This window comes from Pezoporus occidentalis, unplaced genomic scaffold (genome assembly GCF_034315485.1).
Source record: "Pezoporus occidentalis ecotype Australia unplaced genomic scaffold, CSIRO_AGI_Poc_V1 ctg439, whole genome shotgun sequence".
Classification (NCBI taxonomy): Eukaryota; Metazoa; Chordata; class Aves; order Psittaciformes; family Psittacidae; genus Pezoporus; species Pezoporus occidentalis.
Window position 1 is genome coordinate 58,781 of NW_026915768.1, and position 19,840 is coordinate 78,620.

The window sequence follows — 19,840 nt, forward strand, 5'->3', positions numbered from 1 at the left end:
AGCGCTGCAGCAGCAAGAAGGGACCTCACAGGAGGCATGGGCTTCACCTCTGCACCAGCACCCACAGATATCCAGCCTGGGGATGGCACCTGCTCTCCGGGATGGAGCCTAAACCCCAGCGCCAGCATCCCCATACCCAGATCCCAAATATCCAGATGGCTCCGGAGATCACGAACACCTCAGGCATTGGAACAGGCTGCCTAGGGCAGTGCTGGGGTCACCGTCCCTGGGAGTGCTCCCGGGCAGGGACCCCTTCCACTGGAGCAGCTTGCTCCAAGCCCCTGTGTCCAACCTGGCCTTGAACACTGCCAGGGATGGGGCAGCCACAGCTTCTCTGGGCACCCTGTGCCAGCGCCTCAGCACCCTCACAGGGAAGAGCTTCTGCCTAAGAGCTCAGCTCAGTCTCCCCTCTGGCAGCTGACGGGACTTGGGATGCTTGGTACTGGCTGATGGAAGGGTTGGGGGCTCTTTCCTCGGCAGCAGCCTTTGCAGTGCAGTATGTGCCAAGCTCTCGGATGGGGCAGAGGGAGCAGAGGGGAAGGGCGAAGGGGCGGGGGGGGGCACAAGGCCCCAGGGCAGGTAGGGGATGAGCCCTCCCGCATGCCCCCGGCACTGCACCTTCGGTCCTCTTGAAGACGTGGAGGATGCCGGGGCAGGAGAGGGCCCGGGCCTGGCCGCGGGGCGCTGCTGGCCAGCAGCTGACTCCATCCCACTCCGTCTGGCAGCCTGGGAGGGACGGGACGGTCAGCGCCAGCGGGAAGGGACGTGCCGGGCACGCACACACGCGCAGAGCCCCTTGGGCACACGGAGGTAACGGGAGAGCCGCGGTCACCCGGTCCGCGGGGCTGCGCCGTCCCCCTCTGGAACGAGGAGCTGCTGGGAACCGCCTCCCCTTTGAGCCCCGCGGCGAGATGGGAGCTGCTGCTTCCTGGGGGTGCAGCAGACCCTGAGCTCCTGGGGAAAACCCCAGGGATGAGGGGGTGGGAAGGGCTTGGGCTTCCCCGGCGGCATCTGTAATACTGCGGAATTATCCTGGATTCCGGCAGCTGGGTCAGCTCGGGATGCCTCCAGCCCGAGGGGGAAGAGGAGAAAGCAGGACTTGTGGAGAGCACTCAGCTCAGACGTGTTTGCCTTCTCTCCCCGGCACCAGGTTCAACTTTCAATGGGTCTCCAATCACCCTGGAAATGAGCATGGCCAAGCAGACGTGGGGCCGTGAAGTGTGAGTGCTGCAGCAGAGCAGGATGAGCCATGGACACCACACTTCCAGCGATCCTCCTTGCACATCTTCTACATTATTAACCTCATAGATGCACATTAACCTGAAGCCACATCTAATCCCAGCCAGGGAATGGGGACTCAGACAAGTGTGATTCATTTTTCTCTCATTCCAGCAAAAGGCCAAGCTTGGAGGGATTTGTGGGGCTGGAATCCATGGAAAAGAGGTGATGGAGGCAAGTTCTGGGGACAGGGCAAAATAAAACAAGCCTTTTCTCTCCCATTTCCCTAAATATACCTGCTTTCCTGCATCCATGTCCTCTCTGCAACCCACCCCCACTGTGGATCATCTTATAGAGTCCCCCATAGCAAATCCTCACCCTCATCCCATGGGAGATGAGCCCCATGCAGCTCGTACTCACCTTGTTCCCCGGGGGGGGCTGGTGTTTGCCTCTCACTCCTGATAACCTCCAGACATTCAGCTTCTTGCTCTCGAAAATAGAGGACCACGGAGCAGTCGGGATGAGTTGCTCGCACCTTGGGAAGGGGGAAAGGGCAGGCAGAGGATGCCTGAGCAGGAGGGTACCAGCCAAGAGTCACTGCTTAGCAGTCAGCTCCAGGAGAGCTTTCAGCCCCTGCCATTTCCTTGGCTTTCTACCATTTGCCTTTCAAACACCACCAGGAACCACCTAAATTATTCCTAATTCCCTCCACAAGTGTGTGATGCTCCGCCAGGACACAAGCTCCACACAGAGGAGCTGAGCTGAAAGACAGAGGGGCCCCATCAGCAGGGCAGAGATGAGCTCATCCAAAGCCTGAGCAAGGACCCCCTGTCTTTAGGTTTTAAACCCCAGCTCTTTGGGCACGTCTGCTCCTTCTGCTGCTGGGGTTTGTTATCTATGGGCACGCAGCCCGGCTGCTGCAGCACCAGAGCGGGCACCGGCACAGCTTGCTGCAGGGCAGGCAGCTCCTTGGGGGCCTCAGTTTCCGCTTCTGGGAAGGGGACTGATGCCATCCCTCTCCTTATCCTCGAAGTGCTCCCATTCCCCTGCTTGCTTTCCTTTTCCCTTTCCCTTTCCTTTTCCCTTCCCTTTCCTTTTCCCTTTCCTTTTTCTTTCCCCTTTTCCTTTCCCCCTTCCCTCCCCCCCTCCTTTTCCTTCTCTTTCCTTCCCTTCAAAATTTCCATCATTTTTTCCAGGTTTTTTTTTCTTTCCTATTTTTCCCTTCCCTTTCTTTCAATTTTCTTCTCTTCCCCATGATCCAAACCATGTTGGCTAAAGAACTTACGGAACAAAGGAGACATCCTGAAGGCTTGGCAGAGGAACACCTACCTGAGCCCCCCTCCCACTTGAGCCCTCACCCTGCGTTTCCTGCTGAAGCAATTTGACATCTTCGGGTGGGTTTTCCAGCCCCCACCCCGCGGCAGCTCAACAGCTCCATGTCCCCCATTTCAGCAGACATCCGGTGTCACCATCCCTATGGCTCTGCCTGGAGATGGGGAGCGCCCCACACACGGTCCTGACCCCAGCACCCTACACCCATCCCGACCTTCACTCCAATGGATGCTTCCCAAGCCCTTGAGGTTTGGGGTCAGTGTGAGCACAGCCCCAGCACCCATGTGAGGATGGAGGGGACGGTCCCCAGGGCAGGGCAGAGTGGAGCCACCCTGGGGTGTCCCGAAGCCGGCCGGGAGCTGAACCCACAGGAGCTTTGTGGCGGCCTCCGAGCATGGTCCCAGCCCTGGGGAGCACAGAGAGGTCCCAGCATCACACACCCCCTCTCCCCCCGCCGCAGGGCACCAAACTGATCCCCAAAGCTGCTGTGAAGGCAGCGGGGGGGGGCGCTGCGGTGCCGGCAGCTCCCAGAGCCTGGAATCCCCCCCGGGTCGCGCAGCACAAGGGATGGGGACAGGGATGGGGACGTGAGCCCCGGCCGGGACCGTACTCCCCAGGCTGTCACAGGCAGGGACCGGTGCGTGCCGCCCGCCCGCTCCCATCCCGTGCTCCCCCGGGATGCTTACCCACGGCATCGGGAACGCGAGCAGCAGGACCAGCAGTGCGCGGGGGCAGGGGGGCTGCTGTGGGCCCCGCATAGCTGGAACCACCCCTGTCCGCGGGTGCCCTGCCTCAGTGCCCGAGGGGCTGGGGACAGCCCAGCTCCTCCTGCATGGCCCCGCCGGGGGGGGGACACACCTGGACCCCAAACCCCACTTCCCTGCTCCTGGCTCCCTCCAGGACCTCCTCTCGCAGCAGGACCCTGAGCCGCTCCCAGGCTCTGGCTGTGCCCCCGTCCCTGCCCGGCGCCGACGGGCTCCGTGTCCGCAAGGCAGAGCGCGACGGCTCCTGGATGTGGCAACGGGGGAGGCTCCTCCCCCCTGCTCCGTCCGCACGGGGGGGCTGGAGGCAGGAGCGGGTCTGGGGTCACCCCAGCCCGGCCACCACGGGCAACAGCGCAGGAGGGACGTGGAGCTGCGGGAGCGAGGGCAGAGGAGGGCACGGAGCTGCTGCGAGGGCTGGAGCAGCTCTGCTCTGGAGCCAGGCTGAGAGAGCTGGGCTGGGGCAGCCTGGGGAAGAGAAGGCTCCTGAAGGGGAGACCTGAGAGCAGCTCCAGTGCCTGAAGGGGCTGCAGGAAAGCTGGAGAGGGGCTTGGGACAAGGGATGGAGGGACAGGCCAAGGGGAATGGCTTTAACCTGCCCGAGGGGAGACTGAGATGAGCTCTCAGGCAGAAGCTCTTCCCTGTGAGGGTGCTGAGGCGCTGGCACAGGGTGCCCAGAGAAGCTGTGGCTGCCCCATCCCTGGCGGTGTTCAAGACCAGGTTGGAGAAGCTGCTCCAGTGGAAGGTGTCCCTGCCCGTGGCAGGGGGTTGGAGCTGGTTGGAACTCAGCCCCCGCATGGCAGCCTAAGCGGCTTTGTGTTGTTATCAGCTGCCCAGGTGCAGCATCCCCAAACACCCCCCAGTTCAGGAATGCAGCCCCAGAGACCGGGAAACAGGAACCAAGGCCGCGGGGCACGGGGCAGGAGCAGACCCGTATCCCACCAGCAGCAATGGACGGGACCTGTGGAGACCACAGCGTGCCGGGACTTGGGATTTTAGGACAGGCCCCAAAGCCAGAAGCTGTGAGGTGCTGCTGGTGGGGCTGAGCAGCCCCAGCCCTGGGCCCAGCTCTTCCCGGTGCCTGGCAGCAGCAGCAAGGCTCAGGTAAACCCTCACCCCCTGCTCCCGGCCCTTCCCTCTGGGGGGCACCAAGCACCCCTGCCCCGCAGCCCTGTGCACTGGGGGGGGTGTTATCCTGGGGCCACACCGCAGGGAAACCCAGCCCAGGGACACTCCTCCCCCGGGCAGGGTTTGTTTGGCTGCTCCTAGGGCAGCTCTAGCAACGAGCCCTGCTTCAGCTCCCTCGTCCCATTGCCCTGCCGGGCCCAGCCATGGAGCTGGGAGCAGTGGGGGACCCCCGTGGGGTCTGCAGGACCACCCCAGCAGGGACCTGCATCATCCCGCGCAGGGTAAGCCCGGGAGAGCCGTCCTGCCTCTGGGTTTATGGGATGCTCATGAGGAAAGGGTTAGGAAAATGGGATGCGGTGGGGGTTTGGGGGGCACTGGGGTCTGCTCTCTGCAGGATGCCTCCCTGGGGCACTGGGGATGCCACCTGTGCACAGGAACGTGTCCTCAGAGGCGCCGTTCACCCCAGTTACAGGGATGGGGAGGCGGGGACCAGCGCAAGATCCGCTCCTCCCTGCCCCGCTCCCCGCTCGGGCCGGGGCCGCCGGCTCCTGCCCCGGGCACTGCCTTGACCCGAGCACGGAGACCCCGGGTTTTCCTCCCTGCCTTCCAGCCCCGGCCGCCGGTGAGGATCCTGCAGCAGCTCCCGGGGCCCGCCGTGGCGCTGGAGCCCGGCCCCGGAGCCCCGCGTGTCCGCGGAGGTGCGTGATGGATGCGGCGTTAACCCGGGTTAACCTCGACCTCCTCCCGCTCCCCAGCACGGGGCGGGGAACGGGGCTGAGCGCGCCCTCCGCAGCCTCAGAGCCGGCTGCACCGCGGTGGATCGCACGGGATGCGATTTCGGGTGCTTCAAACCACCCTGAAGTCGGGGCTGGATTTGGCCGCACCAGGACGCTCCCAGGGAATGGTTTTGGGGCTTTGTTGAAATCCATCTCTCGTTCTCCAAAACCCCGTTTCACGTGGGGATGGAGATCGGAGCATCACCAGGGTCAGCCAGGGTGGTACCAGCTCCTTGGCCATGGGAGGTGGGATGGGAGTGGGACACATGCCGGCCCCAAGCCCATGGGATGTGCAGGCAGGAGCAAAGACCAACTGTCCAGGGGGGCTTCACCCACCCTTATGCAAACCAGGATCCATCCAGCTGGACGGGGGAGCAGGCAGCAGAGATGGGGAGGTTGTGGGGCCTGGGACATGCTATGGGTTGGGAAGGGGGGGAGGTTGAGCTGTCTTTAAGGATACACAGAGCAATGGGCACGCTGAAAACTGGAGTGAGCAGAGAACAGAGACCCCAGCCTGGCACCTCGCAGCCCTGTGGTGCTTATCCATTGGGATGGGAGGGATCCATCAGGAGCTGCCAGCCCTTTGTGTACCTTCTCCTCCCTGCTCAGTGCCTGGCTGCTGGCCCGTTCCCTCCTCATGGATCCAGCTCCAGGCACCTCCCACTTGTGCTGCAATCTGTTCGCTGGAGGGCACGATGGGTGCCCTGGGAGCCCATCCCTGCGGCTGTGGAAGCATTTTGGGATCTGACACTTGGGGTATGGGGATGCCCAAACCCTTCTTTACCCTGTCTGAAGCTAACAGGGGATCACAGGGCTTGTGCACAACAGGACCTCAGGGGCAGCCCCTCCAGGAGGTGTTTTGTATGGGAAGCTCATGCCTGCGGCACATGGGGATGTTTTAATGGGGATGCAGAGTGGGATTGCCCTCAGCAGCTGCCCCACAGCTTCTGCCTGCTCTGGGGCTGCTCTGGGCCCCAGCTCCTCATGTGGAGCCAAAGCAGGAGCTGGGGAGGCACCGAGCATCCCCATCCTGCTCCTCTGCTGGACCCAGCTCCACAGGTGCTTGGTCCTGGGAACAGAAATGGGAGCAGCCCCCATGGCCCAGCCCCAGCTCCTGCCTCCTTTGAGGGGTTCTGAGCTCCCTGTACACGACTAAGCCGAGCTGAGGCAGTGCCCCCCGCGCAGTGCCAGCCCCAGGCCACCATCTCTGCTGCCCACTGCCAAGGCAGAGCCTTTGCCAAGGCACTGAGTGCTGCCAGCACCAGAGCCATCCTCCAAACGGGTGGGAAGGCTGATGCCTCCAGCACCATGATCACCTCTTGTGAGCAGCGTCCAGCAAGCCACAGCAGGTGTTTAATCACATTTGCAGGGAAGAAAAGGGCTGCAATGGGGCTATTCTGGAGCTTTATCCAAGCACAAATAATCTTGAAGTGCCACATGGGCCTTCCATGGGTGGGGGGAGCCTGGCTTCACTCCCACTGCTGAGGCACAGGGACAAGCCCCGGCCCGCCCCAGCCCAGGCTGTGCTGCTGGTGCCCTTGCTCTGGTCTCCCTGATGCAGGGCCCTGCCTCTCCAGCAGGTTTCATGGAGCTGATGATGATCCAGAGCTCCCAGATGCACCAGGTGCTGATGAACAGCCTGGCTCTGTCGGCGCTGACGGCCTTTGGGCTTGGGCCGTCCCCAGCCGCTGCCCAGGTAGGGGTCAGGGGTGCTGGATGAGCCAAGGGCCCATGAAGAGGAGCAACAGGAAGGGCAAAGGGACCCTCGCAGAGGTGCTCAGGAGAGCGGGATGTGCGCGTCCTGCTCCGGCACAGCACGAGCCCCCTCCTGGCTGGTCCCAGCCCCGCTCAGTTCAGGCTCTGCCGCCCTCAGGGGCTCTTTGCGCTGGCTTGGCCCCGGCTCCGCCAGCACAGATCGCAGCCAGGCCGCTCGCAGGTGATGCATCCCAGGCGGGAAGGGGCAGGAGCCTCCCTGCGCCGCGGTGCGGGGCTGACACCGACACGGGGCTCCGGTTCAAAGCCATCTCCAGCCAAAGCCTGCGCCCGTTGCGCCACACTGCTCAGATCCAACCGGCTCTTCCCAGCTGCATTCCGAGGTCCCATCCATGGGGCTGCCACCTCCGTGTGTCCCCAGCAGGCTTCTCCGGGGTCTGACCATGGGGTGGGACGGAGCCGTGCTGTGGCTCCATGGGAGTTCCCTTGCTGGTGCCTTTGGGGGCTGTGCCCCAGGGAAACGGCTGCTGAAAGGGGGCTCTTGCTGCTCCCCACAGGCCATGGAGGAGCCTTTGCAGACGGTGGAGGGAGAGGAGGCCATGGTGTTCCACCACCACTACATCCCCTACCTCTGGCCCCTTCCCGTCCTGTCATGGCCGGGCCCTGTACAGGAGTGGGGGCCGGCGGCCGTGCGGTACCTGGGCTCAGGAGCTGAGGATGCGGAGCTGTGAGTAACGGGGGTGCTGCTTTGGGCCTCCCATGAGGTGTAAGAGGGCTCCAGCCCGAGCTGGGACGCGAGGGCTCACTCTTGCTCCTGTCCTCGCCCCCCTCCCGCAGCGCGGTACCGCCCCCCCCGCCTCCCAGCGCCACCGGGACCGTGGGAGCCAGCATCCCACCAGCATCGGGTAAGGATGCGCCCTCCCCTGTCCCTCCAGGGCAATGTTCTCACCTTGCCCCCAGGCATGCATCAACCCGGGCAGAGGCTGAGCCCCCCCCTCTGTCCATGGGGTCTGGGGGTGCCCTCGGGCAGTCCCCAGCTCCTCCTTTCTCCCCACAGAGTACTACAACGTGGTTGAGGAGAGACTGTGAGCTCCATGCTCCTCAGGATGGTTTCTCCCACACGTCCCTGCCCTGGACCCCATTGGATCACAGAATCATCGGGGCTGGAAGGAGATGACCTGCTCCAACCCCCTGCCACGGCAGGGCCCCCCGGATACACAGGGACACAGACCCTGCAGGTGCTGAGCACCATACCCATTGTTTGAGGCTGGCACTTCGTGCACATTGGCTTCCTCCCCACAAGCCACCCCATCACAAAGCCTGTCACAAACCCCTGCTGACAGCGTGACCCCAAACAGGGACAGGCTTTATCTCCGTGCTCTGCAGAGGGCTCCTCCCCACAGGTTGGTGCCGACATCCCAGTCCTGGCTGGACAACGCGCGTCTGCCAAGCCATGGGGATGTTGCAGCACAGCCTGTGCTGGAGGGGGTGGTACCAGCCCAGGTGGTCCTGGTCTTCTCAGTGGAGCACATTGCCTGTAATTAATGTGCTTTGTTAAGGAAGCTCCCTGCTGTCACTAATTAAGCATCTGTAATTACCAGGCTGCTGGCTCTGTGCCTGAGTGCGGGGCTGCCTCCAGGCTGGGGGGGGGGTGTGAGGCTCTTGTGGGGCACATATGTGCTTTGGGGAGTGGCTGATGGGTGGTGCTGGGAAGCAGAATGGGATGCTCCTGGCGATCACCCCTGCACTGGGCACTGGTGAGGCCGCACCTTGGATCCTGTGCTCAGCTCTGGGCACCTCGCTACAAGAGGGACATGGAGGTGCTGGAGCGGAGCCAGAGAAGGGCACCGGAGCTGGTGCGGGGCCTGGAGCACAGGGGTGATGGGGAACGGCTGCGGGACCTGGGGGGTTCAGTCTGGAGAAGAGCAGGCTCAGGAGGGACCTGATCGCTGCCTACAGCTGCCTGACAGGAGGATGGAGCCAGGAGGGGCTGGGCTCTGCCCAAGGAACAAGGGATGGGACAAGAGGAAACGGTCTCAAGCTGCACCAGGGCAGGTTTAGATGGAGCTGAGGAACAATTCCTGCCCCAGAGGGTGCTCAGGCATTGGAACAGGCTGCCCAGGGCAGGGCTGCAGTCATCATCCCTGCAAAAACGGCATCTGACTGAAAAGCACCAGAATGAAACAAAGGCGGCGCAACGCTGGGCAGAGAACATGCTTTACTGGAAGGAGATACAAGAACAGCACATTCTACCACATCATGGGAACAAGGTTCAGCTTCTGCACAAGAGTGGCCTTCTTCCCCACTCCACAAGAGATCTACTTTGCTGGATAGTTTCATGAGTATCTTGTAGTTACAATACAGGAGCAAAGGGCACGAGACAGCAAAGTTCAGTAATGCCCACAAGGTCTACACCACGTAGATCGTTTTTTAAGGAGGCAGAGAAAGGTGGACACCATCAGGAGAGCGAGAGAGAGCTTTTCCACATCAGGATGGGCAGTGGTTAACAGGAAATGGCTCCTACCTACCAGTACATTCCAAGTGCTTCATTTCAGCCACCATTCCATGAGTAAGCATTGGAAAGTCTAAATGAAATCAGCACTATATGACACTGCCATCATCTACCCCAAGATTGCCCCCTCCTTTTTATCATGCTGGAGCCATAGAGGAAACTTGTGGCACAAGAACAGTGGTTATACTTGAAAGCCATTGTATGATTTTCTTCCAGTGGTGCTGATGGGAGAGAGGAAGTAAAAGCTTTGTTGTTTTACAAAGACAAACAAGGATGCACTGTCAGAGAAGCAAACCATCCACACAGCTAACAGGAGCTGCCACTGATGCACAGAATGGCCACTGTAGGCAAGCCACCAACTGATGAGCTTGGCATTGGAGAGGCTCTGTGGCTGTTTGGACAAGGCCAGCAAAAAGTCTGGTTAAAGATCTTATTTCTTCAGTCTAGAGGAGAAAAGCCTCTCCAATCCAAAGAGACCTGCAAGTCAGGGAAGACTGCTCTGGGAGAAGTCTCTCCAGTGGAACACTCTGAACAGGCTGTTTCTGTGTAAAGGATCCAAGAGAGAAACCAGGAAAAACTTATAATCCCAGAGGTCTCTCCACCAGATGTGGTACTGCAGTAGCTCCAGGAGTGCACACCAAGAGCAACTCTATGAAACCTCAGACAATGTTCTCACACACTTGGCCTCCTTTCCTCCAGGGTAACACTAAGAATCACACCACTCAGTTACAAGATATTCAAGCTTCTGACTGTACAATATTAACTATGTGAAGCCCTGCTATATTCTATGGGAAACACTGCTGAAAGAGGTGGTATATTATCTTCCTAAAGCTATTTGATACATGGAATAGAACAGTCCATCAGACTAGTTAAAAATGCTGAAGTCAGTGTAACTGCAGCCTGTTGGAAAACCAGACTTTCCCCAAAGAAGCAGTTTTAGACCTTGTTCAAAAGCCACAGAAGTTATCTCCATTACTTAGAATGCAAAGAACCTGAAGGAAGAAACAACCAGATTATAGGACACAACACAACCTCATCGGAATAAGAACATGAGGGTAAGACCAGTGACTGGACAGGTACAGTACCAGATATCAGAACTCCTTGGGCCAGTGCTGCTCGGAGCTTCGTTTGGGTCCTATACAGATCCAATCCTTGCAACCTCATTGAGGCCGAAACATAAAGTTCCTCAGAACCAGCGTCTGTGGTGTGCACAAAAGATCTGGGCCAGAACAGTACCAAGGGGAACTGATCTTTCAGGAGGGTACTGTACCAGCCAATCACAACAGCAACAGATACAACAGAGATCCCTAGGGTAATTCCTACTGCTGGGGTTCACTGGCTTCAGGAGTTAGACACAGTTAAGTTCCCTTCGGAGGGGTCCATTTCAAACAGCTGGGATCCATTATCTTATTGCTGTTGGATCTTTTTGCCTCTTTGGCTATCCATTCATCAATCAGATCCTAAGGAAGAGAGCATGAAAGCGCAGGTTAAAACAAATCCACACTGGAGAATTATCCACGGTACACCACCACACATCTAAGCTCACAAAGCAGAAGATGACAAACCGCCTACTGACTGCTGAAAAGCAACATTTCCTCCACAACGCTTCCTAGAAGCCCTTCCAATCACACTGATAAGGCTGCTGTTAGCTACAAAGTGAAGTCTCAATGAGGGGAAAACAAAAAGAGGGAAGGCGTCATGTTTGGGCATTTATAAACCACTTGTTTCATGTCTAATGAGGGTACAAACACGACTCATTCAGGATTCCATTCATTCAGTTTATGTCATCCATCTGCCCAATAAGGGCCAGGCATTATGAGGACCATGACGGGAATGTTGATCCATGGCTCCCCTGAAAAGCCACTTACATAATGTGCAATGTTATTCCACACATTGGAAAGGAAGGTCAATACAACACATTTCTACATTACTGAAGGATCAGGTTGGATGCCCACGTATGTTATCAGTTACTGCATCTGACAATTACAGTGCTCCCCCACTGGAATGAAAAAGCTGGAAAGCCCAGCACGGTGCAAAGGAAATACTGGCTTCAGCAGGTTTGTCTGAACCTAACAGACAGAAACAAAACCCCTGAGCTGCAGTCACAAACCTTACCTGTCTTTTGAGGACCAGGTGTTTGCCCTTCCAGTACTTGAGCATCTGAAGCGCCTGCAACGTGCTCACAATGTCGACAGGGTTTACTGCAGTCTCCTGGCTGATTTCTGCAAAGCAGGATCAGTTTATGTCAGAGCAGAAACACACATTCCTCCACCTGTACCTGGTAGTTTGCAACTCCAAGTTTTATGCAACTCCTTTTGAAGTGATCCACCCAAAATGCCCTGCACATAGCAAGGAGGTACACGCAGTATTACTGTTGCTGCTGTACTTGGTACCCTTTTGACCACCCTGGTTATCTGTATCACTGGAATCCAACTTGCCTTTGCTTGATTCACTCCTGAGGATCAATGATTGCTAACTAATTTTAGCATCCAATTTAGTAAGGTGTAATCCTCCACCTGCCTCAGAACTGAGGAAAGTGAGTGAGCTGCATAGCTGCGTTCCTGAACCAATTCACAACGAGCTATTTAGCTGGAAACCATACCTTTTATAGAGATCTCTTTTCCTTGGAAGTTATGCAGGTAACGAAGGAGAACTTCCTTCCAGTAACTACGGTAGCTGATGAGCCCTAAATCAGACAGAGGGCGCTCTGGAGAGCCAACTTTTTCTTCTACTTTTGAAAGTAAATAGCCTGCAAAGGAAAGAAAACCTATTTATCCTTCCTAAACTGCCCTTTCCTGACTCTCAGCCTCTTTGGCACATCTCTGGATGAAAACTGCTCAACAACCACCACAGATGTACTCGATTTCTTGGCGAAAGGATGCTTGCAGAACTTCTCTACTTACTGAAGTCAATGAGCATTTTGCCGTAGCCTTGCCTCATGTATTGAGGCATCGTCAGGATACAGGAAACATTGTAGTTGAGAAAAGAATTCTTCTCCTAAACACAAGATGAGAGAGGAAGAACAGGTCTAGGTCTGTACAAGCAATGGGTATCACAATCCAACAGACTGAACAAGCCTGTGCAACTGATACAAGGTGGAAGGAGCAACAGCAGAAAAACCTGCCTAACAAGTAACCTGATCATCCTTCAGTTCCCAACCTGGCTCAGTGTCTCTCACTTCAAGAGCCATTAGACAGGGGGTCTGGGGCACAATTTTAAGTCTAGAATGGCTGGACAAGGAGTTGTACTGAGGAGCCAGTGACACTTTCACCACCACCTCTGTCATCTACCAGCTTTACATGCAGCAAGAAAACAACAGCAGCATTTAAAGCACATGGTGTAAACTGAAATGTTCAGACAAAAAAAGATGGCGACTAATACCTATTTCAATGTATTTTTCTCTACATTCTTTACATTTTCTTTATCCTTACTTATGCCTACAGCAAAGCACCTCAGTCCCTGCAGCAAACAGTAAGAGCGATTCATGCACATCAGGTTTGAAACTTTGTCTATTCCTAAAAGCAATGAATCCTAAGACTGCAGGATTAAAGGAGAGATTCAGTACTGACAACTGTTGTCCTAAATGTCATTCTAGTGAGTAGTAATGCTTATGTATGTATTTTCAACTAACCTTGGAGAAATATCCTATCAGGTGACAGCCAGTGTTGTCAGCTTCTGTCATGACATAGAAGAGGAAGGGCTCAACATCGTAATACAGTGTTTTATGGTCCAAGAAAAGCTTTGCCAGCAGACACAGGTTTTGACAGTAGATCTAGAAGAAAAAGGACAATGGGATATGCCCATTTATTACAGTGGAACATCCCAAGCGTGGACAAAGACATGGGAAATGACAGGAAAATTCTGAACCATCTGAGCAATGATGTACAGTCATTCAAACAGAGCAGCTGGGCCAGGAAACAATTCCATTTCAGATGAACCTTGGTAAGCCTGGCTTCCTAAGGGGGAGAACTGATGTTTGCAATATCAACCTCTGCATGCCCAAAACAGCATAAGCATTACTTAGCAGCAACTAATAACATCGGTGTGTTACCAGCACTATTCTTAGACTAAAGCAGAGCAACACAGCACTGCACCAGCTACTAAGAAGGAGAAAAAGAACTATTACAGCTGAACCCAGGACAGCTTCACACAAGAGTGGCCCAACCATGGCAGTTTGTTACCTTGTTCTTTTTGCCATCCACTTCAAACACCGAAATGGAGCCTTTGCGGTAGATTTCATCACCCGGTGGATGTTTCCAAACACATTTTGCCTATGACAGGAAAACAAAGTTAGGGTGACACCCATGTTCCAAGGGCATAAAAGGTTACAACAGCTACTGGGTATACCAGGAAAAATGCAGACTTCCCACCTCTGAAAGTGAGCAACTGAGCTAACAACAGTCATGGTTTAGAAAGTTTACAGGGGAAGTTCAGGTTAGAACAAAGGCAGAAGCTCTTCCCTGTGAGGGTGTTGAGGCGCTGGCACAGGGTGCCCAGAGAAGCTGTGGCTGTGCCACCCCTGGCAGTGCTCAAGGCCAGGCTGGACAGGGTGGCCTGGGTGCCATGGTTTACAGTGAGGTGTCCCTGCCCATGGCAGCGGGTTAGAACTGGCTGATCTTAATGTCCTTTCCGACCCAAACTGTTCTATGATTCTATGGGATGTAAAGGTCAGGAATCAGCTCTGCCCTTACCATGTGCCTGCGCAGTATTGTCTGGCTCTTCATGTACTTGAGGCAGAACTCACACATGTAGAGACGCCCCAGCCGAGCATATTCCTCTGGATAGGGGGAATGGTACCACGTATCCAGCTCGTACCGGCCAAAAGCGATGGTTTTGATCATATTGCTGCCCTCTGTGATCTGGCCCTGTAGCCGCAGCTTCTCCTGGGAAGGAAAGAATGGATCAGGATTTAAAATACCTAAAAATCCCAGAAGGTAGAGAGGAAGGGTCCTATTTATTTCTTTGAAGAAATCATTTCAAGTCTTCTAAATTCATCTTTCAGTGTGGCCACATCTAATGACCTCTCCCACATTGCTCTTCTCAGTCAAACCCAGATACTGACCATTCCTTTCATCAGGAAATGTCCTGTGAATCAGCACTTAAGAGCATGCTAACAGTAGGATCACACTCCCCCGACACGAAAGCAATGTAACCTCCTCGCCACGCTTCATGCTTCTTTCCTAATCTGTATGAAGAGGATACAGCCTAACGCTTTGCCTCAGATATCCCAGATGCGCTGCAGCAATCAGGACTGCCAACGCTGAGCTCCAGCTGCACTTCCAGCCAAGCCTCAGAATGACTGACACTTCATCATTACCCCTAGCGGAACTTCACTGGCTTGGCTGGGCTGTAGCTGTTCTTCTTACAAACTCTGGTTCTATCTGCACAGCAAAACCCAGACAGCATTCACGTTTCTAAGACAGACATCTGCTATGAGACACGTGAGGAGTTTGAAGTCTCACCAGGTCCTCCGATGCTCGTGCTTGCGCTCTTCGGAAAAGCTCGAGGTCATACTCACTCGTCAGGTTTTCAAGCAGAGGCTCCCTGGTATTGCCATAGGTTTGTCTGTGCTCCTAGGACAAGAAAAGAAGAGGTTTCGCTGCCATGCTGCTAACCAAGCTGTTGGATCCTGCAGTGTTTTAGCCGGGAACGTTGCAGGATGACTGGGAAAACCAAACTCCCACTTTGCGTTCTCACTGAGGACAGGAGGGAATGAAAGAATAAAGTGACTGCTTTTACCATGTACTTTTCTTTTTGCTCCTTGCTTAGGCCCGAGTTCCTCTTCTTCCTGAGCTCAGCTACTTTCTCCTTGTATCGCAGCTGTCTCTCTGTTGGTGCCTGTAAGAAACCAAAGGTGGAACCTTCACCAGGCTCCATCCCCTTCAAACATTCTTCACTTTCCCACCCTAGAGGGCCTCTGCCCCAGCTTTCACCTGCTGAGGGTTGGCACCTCTGAACCAAACCTTGTGCTAGTAAGAGGGCACTGCAGGTACAATGGGAAGGTTTTCTCCCCTTTGCCAATGTACCTCCATCCCACAAGACAGGGTGCACTCCTTCTGCACTACTTAATCACAGGGAAAGGCTTGGACCTGACTCATGAAGTCATCATGGCTCAAGTCCAAGACTCATGAACTGAAGTTTTATTCTTTTCTATTTAATCACAGTAAAATTGTAGGTTATAGTTCTGCAGCAATTCTTTTATCCTACGCATCAAAGCACACAGCAAAGATCATCCTGAGAACAGCTCCAGCCTCCTTTGTACTATTACTGACCAGTGCCACCTCTCTGTTCCCACCAGCTGTCCCAGTCTCTCATTTAAGGAATACAATGAATTGTCCTTGCTGAAACAAACTGGGGACAATAAATGGGGAGTGTCAGAGCACAGCAGCTTATCTGGGAAGTGAAAAAGGGAAATCAAGTGAAAATCATTGCCATTGGAAACCCCAAGCTGATGTTCTTGCACTCTGAACCAAGCAGCCACTGTGCAGGTCACTCACCTGGTGTCTGGTGGCGTGCCTGTTGTTGTCATCCTGCCGATGGGCCAGCATCCTCTCCTCAATCTGCTTGTCCCGGCTCTGTGCTCGCACCTGGAAGCCAAAACTCATCTGTCAGTGCTGCAGCAAACTGCTATCAAAGCCTTCACCCCTTCCTTTTCCTGCTTAGGTGAATTTCCTGAGTTGCAATGCACAATTTGACACAAATGCTGCTGTCTTGCAGCTAAAGACATCAGCTAAAATGTGTGAACTCTCTTTCTGTTCACAAAGGACAGGTCTTGGCATTTTGTTCCAAAAAATAGCTCCCATAGAATCACAAACTGGTTTAGGTTGGAAAGGACCTTAAGATCATCCAGTTCCAACACCCTGCCATGGGCAGGGGACACCTCACCCTAGACCATGTCACCGAAGGCTCTGTCCAACCTGGCCTTGAACACTGCCAGGGATGAAGTATTCACCACTTCTTTGAACAACTTGTTGCAGTGCTACACCACCCTTGCAGTGAAGAGTTAAGGAAGATAAATAAAAGACTCCTTTACCTTGCACTCATCTGCTGAGAGATTATGGTAGAGTGGGCACCCCGATATGGAGAAGTGTCGCTCATGTTTTCCAGTCAGGTGTCCTGCAAAGGATCAGGAAGAAAACAACCTTTAACATATGCTCCTGAAGAGGTTTCTGTTTAAAAGGTATCCGGGGTGGGCCGACCCCTCACAGGAGCTTTTCAAGGAGCATGCACAGTCTATTACCAGTGTGGCAGAAGGAGCACACTTCCTGGTTCATGGCACAAGCTTTCAGAGCAAAGAAGGAAACTCTTTTTCAGGCCAACTCAAGAGCTGCACTGGTGCAAGCAGCCAGGTCTGTCCGAGGTCTGCAACAGTTGTGTCTGAAGATGGGCCTCTGGCAGACACCAGCACCCTACCTGCAAGAGCCTGCATTTTCCTCCTGTGCTCATCTCCTAACTTGTTCTTTACCCTATCACCCCAGAAACACTCTTTGCCAGAAAACACTCCAGGAAGAATACACCTGCAGCTATGCTTCATATCCCTTCTCTACACCCACTTCTCAGTACTACTTCTGATCCTAAGTCAGTTATAGGATGTCTGACTGAACTGGGGCGGGGGGGCGGGGGGTGGAACGGGACACTCTGAATATCACAACAGGAAGGTAAACCCCAACAGGTTAATCCTGGATCTGAAATTACCTAAAGAGTTACACCCAGGAGTGGGACATTTCATGTTGAAATTGTAGCTTTCATGGAAGCGGCGGCGCTTAGGGCGGTGAGACAGGTCACTTCCAGAATCCTTCATGGACATGTCCTTGGCAATGCTCTCATCATGGGATACATTTGGACTGGAGATATCAATATCAGATTCTGAGGAAGGGGCATTCCCGGTGGGAGTACGAGGCGGAGACTCATCGTGATCCGCTGCATTTTTAGTGTCTGAATAAGGATCAAGATGTTACAAATCTGCCTGAAAGCAAGCTTGCAAAAAATACACAAAGCAACCCTGGAGCCCTCTGAGCCCCCCTGTCCTCAGGATACTGCACCATGCCCTCAAGAGTGGAGTCACCCCCCCCCAGCACGCTGTGGTTGAACACCTCAGTGCACCCTGCCTACCTCTGTCAGAGAAGTCAACCACTTGCTCAGTCTCTGAGCCCGAGGAGCGCGTCTGCCGCAGCGGGTACTTCTTTGGGGTCACAGGAGCGGGCTGCTGCTGGCTGCGGGTCACCCTCCTCGTAGAATAGACAGGCTCCTCGGCTCCAAACGATGGCGGATTATGAACTGGGCTGGAATCTAATGCCATAGAAACACCACCATTAGCACCCACAGTAACCACTGCCAGTCAGTGTTTCCCCTGACTACTGGGTATCACCACGGGTTCTGTCCCACCACGGTCACCACAAAGGGATGCTCTGATTTTCCCAGCTTAAATCTTTTGACACTTTTACCAACACTGAGGAATCTGGAATCACATCAGCTTTCTCTGCACTTAATTACTTCTTAATTACAACTAGTAATTACAATGCAGCTCCCATTTGGAAAGCCAGAGAACCACTAATTTAGATAAGAACTATCAGTGCTTAGACAACCTTTGGGAATAGCAAGATTGCTTCTGGTGTGGAGCTACATTTGGGACCCTGTGTGCGGCTTTGTGGCCCTACACTGCTCATAAAACTACTACCTCTCCCCTAACAATATAACAACTACTTTGCACAAAAGCAATGCTTTCATTACCTAGGAATATCATCCCGTCCACATCCAAACCACCTTTCCTCTTTTTAAGACCTAATTCCCAGGTGATCCCGCATGTTTTATTTAGGTATAACCCCCCCACTGAAGTTCTGAAGGTCAGGAACCCGGAGCCCATGGAGCTCCTTGTGGCATCAGAGGCTGCTTGAAGCATTCACCTTGGGAGCTCTGGCTGAGCCTGGCCGAGGAGCGGGTCACGCGGGCGGACCGCCGGGACGTGCCGTCGCTCTCCGAGCTGTCGGTGTGCTCGGGGTCAGTGGAGAAATCAGAGTCCTCTGTTCCATCCGAGCTGCTGCCCGCGTTCCTCTGCAACGGCACCGAGCCAGGCATCAGCACGGGAGCAGGGCAACGTGCAGTTTCTGGTACTGTAACGTATTTGGTGCTGGGGACACGCATTTAAGCTGACACGATGACACGCACAATAATCACTATCAAGTGTATTCCTCTGGAGAAAATAGCTTAGTTTAGTAGCTGTGTAGTGTCAGTGCAAACGGATCCACCAAGGCCACAGATCACCCGGCTGTGCTTAACGCAGACGGTAAATGAGGGTTCGAGGCAGGAACGCGGGCAGGACGTGCCCCGAGCTGAGCGCTCCCGCTCCGTCTGCCCGCTCACAACAGCGGCAGCCAGCAGAGCGCCACAGGACACAGACGGGCTCCAGCAACGGCCGGGACTGACCCCTCACCGCCCGGTTCAGGGCAGCGTCAGGGTGGAGGCAGAGGCAGCCTGCGGAGAAGCCGGGCCAGAAGAGCCTGCGAACGCAGCGCGTTCACCTCGCCCGGGGAACCCCCGCGCTCCCCTGCACCACGCCGCGGCCCGCGCGGCCCTCGGGGGGAAGCCGCCGGCCCCCGGCCCCAAGGCCCCGCCTCGGGCGCAGGCTCCCTCCGAGGCCGCGGCCAGGCCCGAGGGGAGCGCGGCGGGGCCGGGGCCGCCTGAGGGGAAAGGGGGGGAGGCCGCGGAGGGCCCCGCGCCGCTTTGTTTTGCACCCAGAGGACGCTCGCCCGTGCCGGCCAATCACAACGCGGGTGGGCAGGGCCGAGAGGGAGAACCAGCCAGTAAGCGCTCATAACGCGAAGGGGCGTGACCGCCGGGCGTGACTGACGGCAGCCACCAGCCTATCAGCGGCAGGCTCGCGCGCCCACAGAGGCATCGACCCGGGGCGGAGCCAATCAGGGAGCGAGCAGGGCGGGCGCTGGGGGGGGAAGGCCGCTATTCCCCCCCCGGTTTTGTGCCCGTGAGAGGTAGCGGAGGGGGTGGGGAGGACGGGGAAGCTGCGGCCTGAGCTCCCGGTCCCCTCGCCGGGCCCCGCCTTGGTTCTCCGGCCGCGCTTACCTTCCTGCGCGGCATCCTGGGCGGGGGCAGTGAGGCTGCCTGGTCCCCAGCGCCCCCGGCCCGCGAAGCGGCGCTCGCCGCCGTGTTAGCGCTGGCGGGCTCCGTGGTGACAGCCGTGTCTCCCGTCCTGCGGCACGTGTGCTCCGGCGGCGCCAGCCCGCTCCCGCCGCTGCCAGCCCCTGTGCCCTGCTCGGTCCCTCACGCTTCCGCCGGGACACGGTCCACACCCCCCACACCCGCGTCACGTGACCCCCGAGGAAGCCTCACGCCAGCGGGCGCCGCCATCTTGGATGCGGGCAGCTACCCTGGTGGTGCCGCTGACA

General features: G+C 56.0%; 2 protein-coding genes across 3 annotated transcripts; one reads left to right on the forward strand and one right to left on the reverse strand.

The window, feature by feature from the left end:
• The first annotated feature begins 4,560 nt into the window (after positions 1–4,560).
• On the forward strand, positions 4,561–8,440 carry PRR29 (proline rich 29). The gene is made up of 6 exons (XM_062634744.1): positions 4,561–4,720; positions 5,050–5,137; positions 6,796–6,911; positions 7,486–7,655; positions 7,766–7,833; positions 7,986–8,440. The coding sequence occupies exons 1-6, from the start codon at positions 4,643–4,645 to the stop codon at positions 8,015–8,017; spliced, it is 552 nt and encodes a 183-aa protein (XP_062490728.1). The 5' UTR covers positions 4,561–4,642; the 3' UTR covers positions 8,018–8,440.
• Positions 8,441–9,129: 689 nt separating this feature from the next.
• KAT7 (lysine acetyltransferase 7) lies at positions 9,130–19,756 on the reverse strand. Of its 2 annotated transcripts, XM_062634752.1 has the most exons (15): positions 19,518–19,756; positions 18,344–18,491; positions 17,553–17,729; positions 17,136–17,375; positions 16,474–16,556; positions 15,938–16,027; positions 15,180–15,278; positions 14,903–15,013; positions 14,132–14,323; positions 13,622–13,711; positions 13,072–13,212; positions 12,344–12,437; positions 12,043–12,189; positions 11,556–11,662; positions 9,130–10,900 (listed from the first exon to the last, which is right to left on the reverse strand). In XM_062634752.1, exons 1-15 carry the CDS (start codon positions 19,530–19,532, stop codon positions 10,799–10,801), a joined length of 1,836 nt encoding a protein of 611 aa, XP_062490736.1. In that variant the 5' UTR covers positions 19,533–19,756; the 3' UTR covers positions 9,130–10,798. The 2 variants fall into 2 exon arrangements, with proteins under 2 accessions (XP_062490736.1, XP_062490735.1); XM_062634751.1 differs by lacking the exon at positions 19,518–19,756 and having other exon boundaries at positions 18,344–18,596.
• Between the last annotated feature and the right edge of the window lie 84 nt (positions 19,757–19,840).

Excerpts from the sequence above, each read along its gene's own strand:
- PRR29 (XM_062634744.1), top strand. The coding sequence starts at position 4,643 with ATGGAGCTGGGAGCAGTGGGGGACCCCCGTGGGGTCTGCAGGACCACC. Across the intron at positions 4,721-5,049 it reads CCTGCATCATCCCGCGCAGG|CCCCGGCCGCCGGTGAGGAT; the intron begins GTAAGCCCGGGA and ends CCTGCCTTCCAG. Across the intron at positions 7,656-7,765 it reads GGAGCTGAGGATGCGGAGCT|CGCGGTACCGCCCCCCCCGC; the intron begins GTGAGTAACGGG and ends CCCCTCCCGCAG.
- KAT7 (XM_062634751.1), bottom strand. The coding sequence starts at position 18,581 with ATGCGTGTCCCCAGCACCAAATACGTTACAGTACCAGAAACTGCACGT. Across the intron at positions 16,028-16,473 it reads TCTCAGCAGATGAGTGCAAG|GTGCGAGCACAGAGCCGGGA; the intron begins GTAAAGGAGTCT and ends TTTGGCTTCCAG. Across the intron at positions 14,324-14,902 it reads CACGAGCATCGGAGGACCTG|GAGAAGCTGCGGCTACAGGG; the intron begins GTGAGACTTCAA and ends TTTCCTTCCCAG.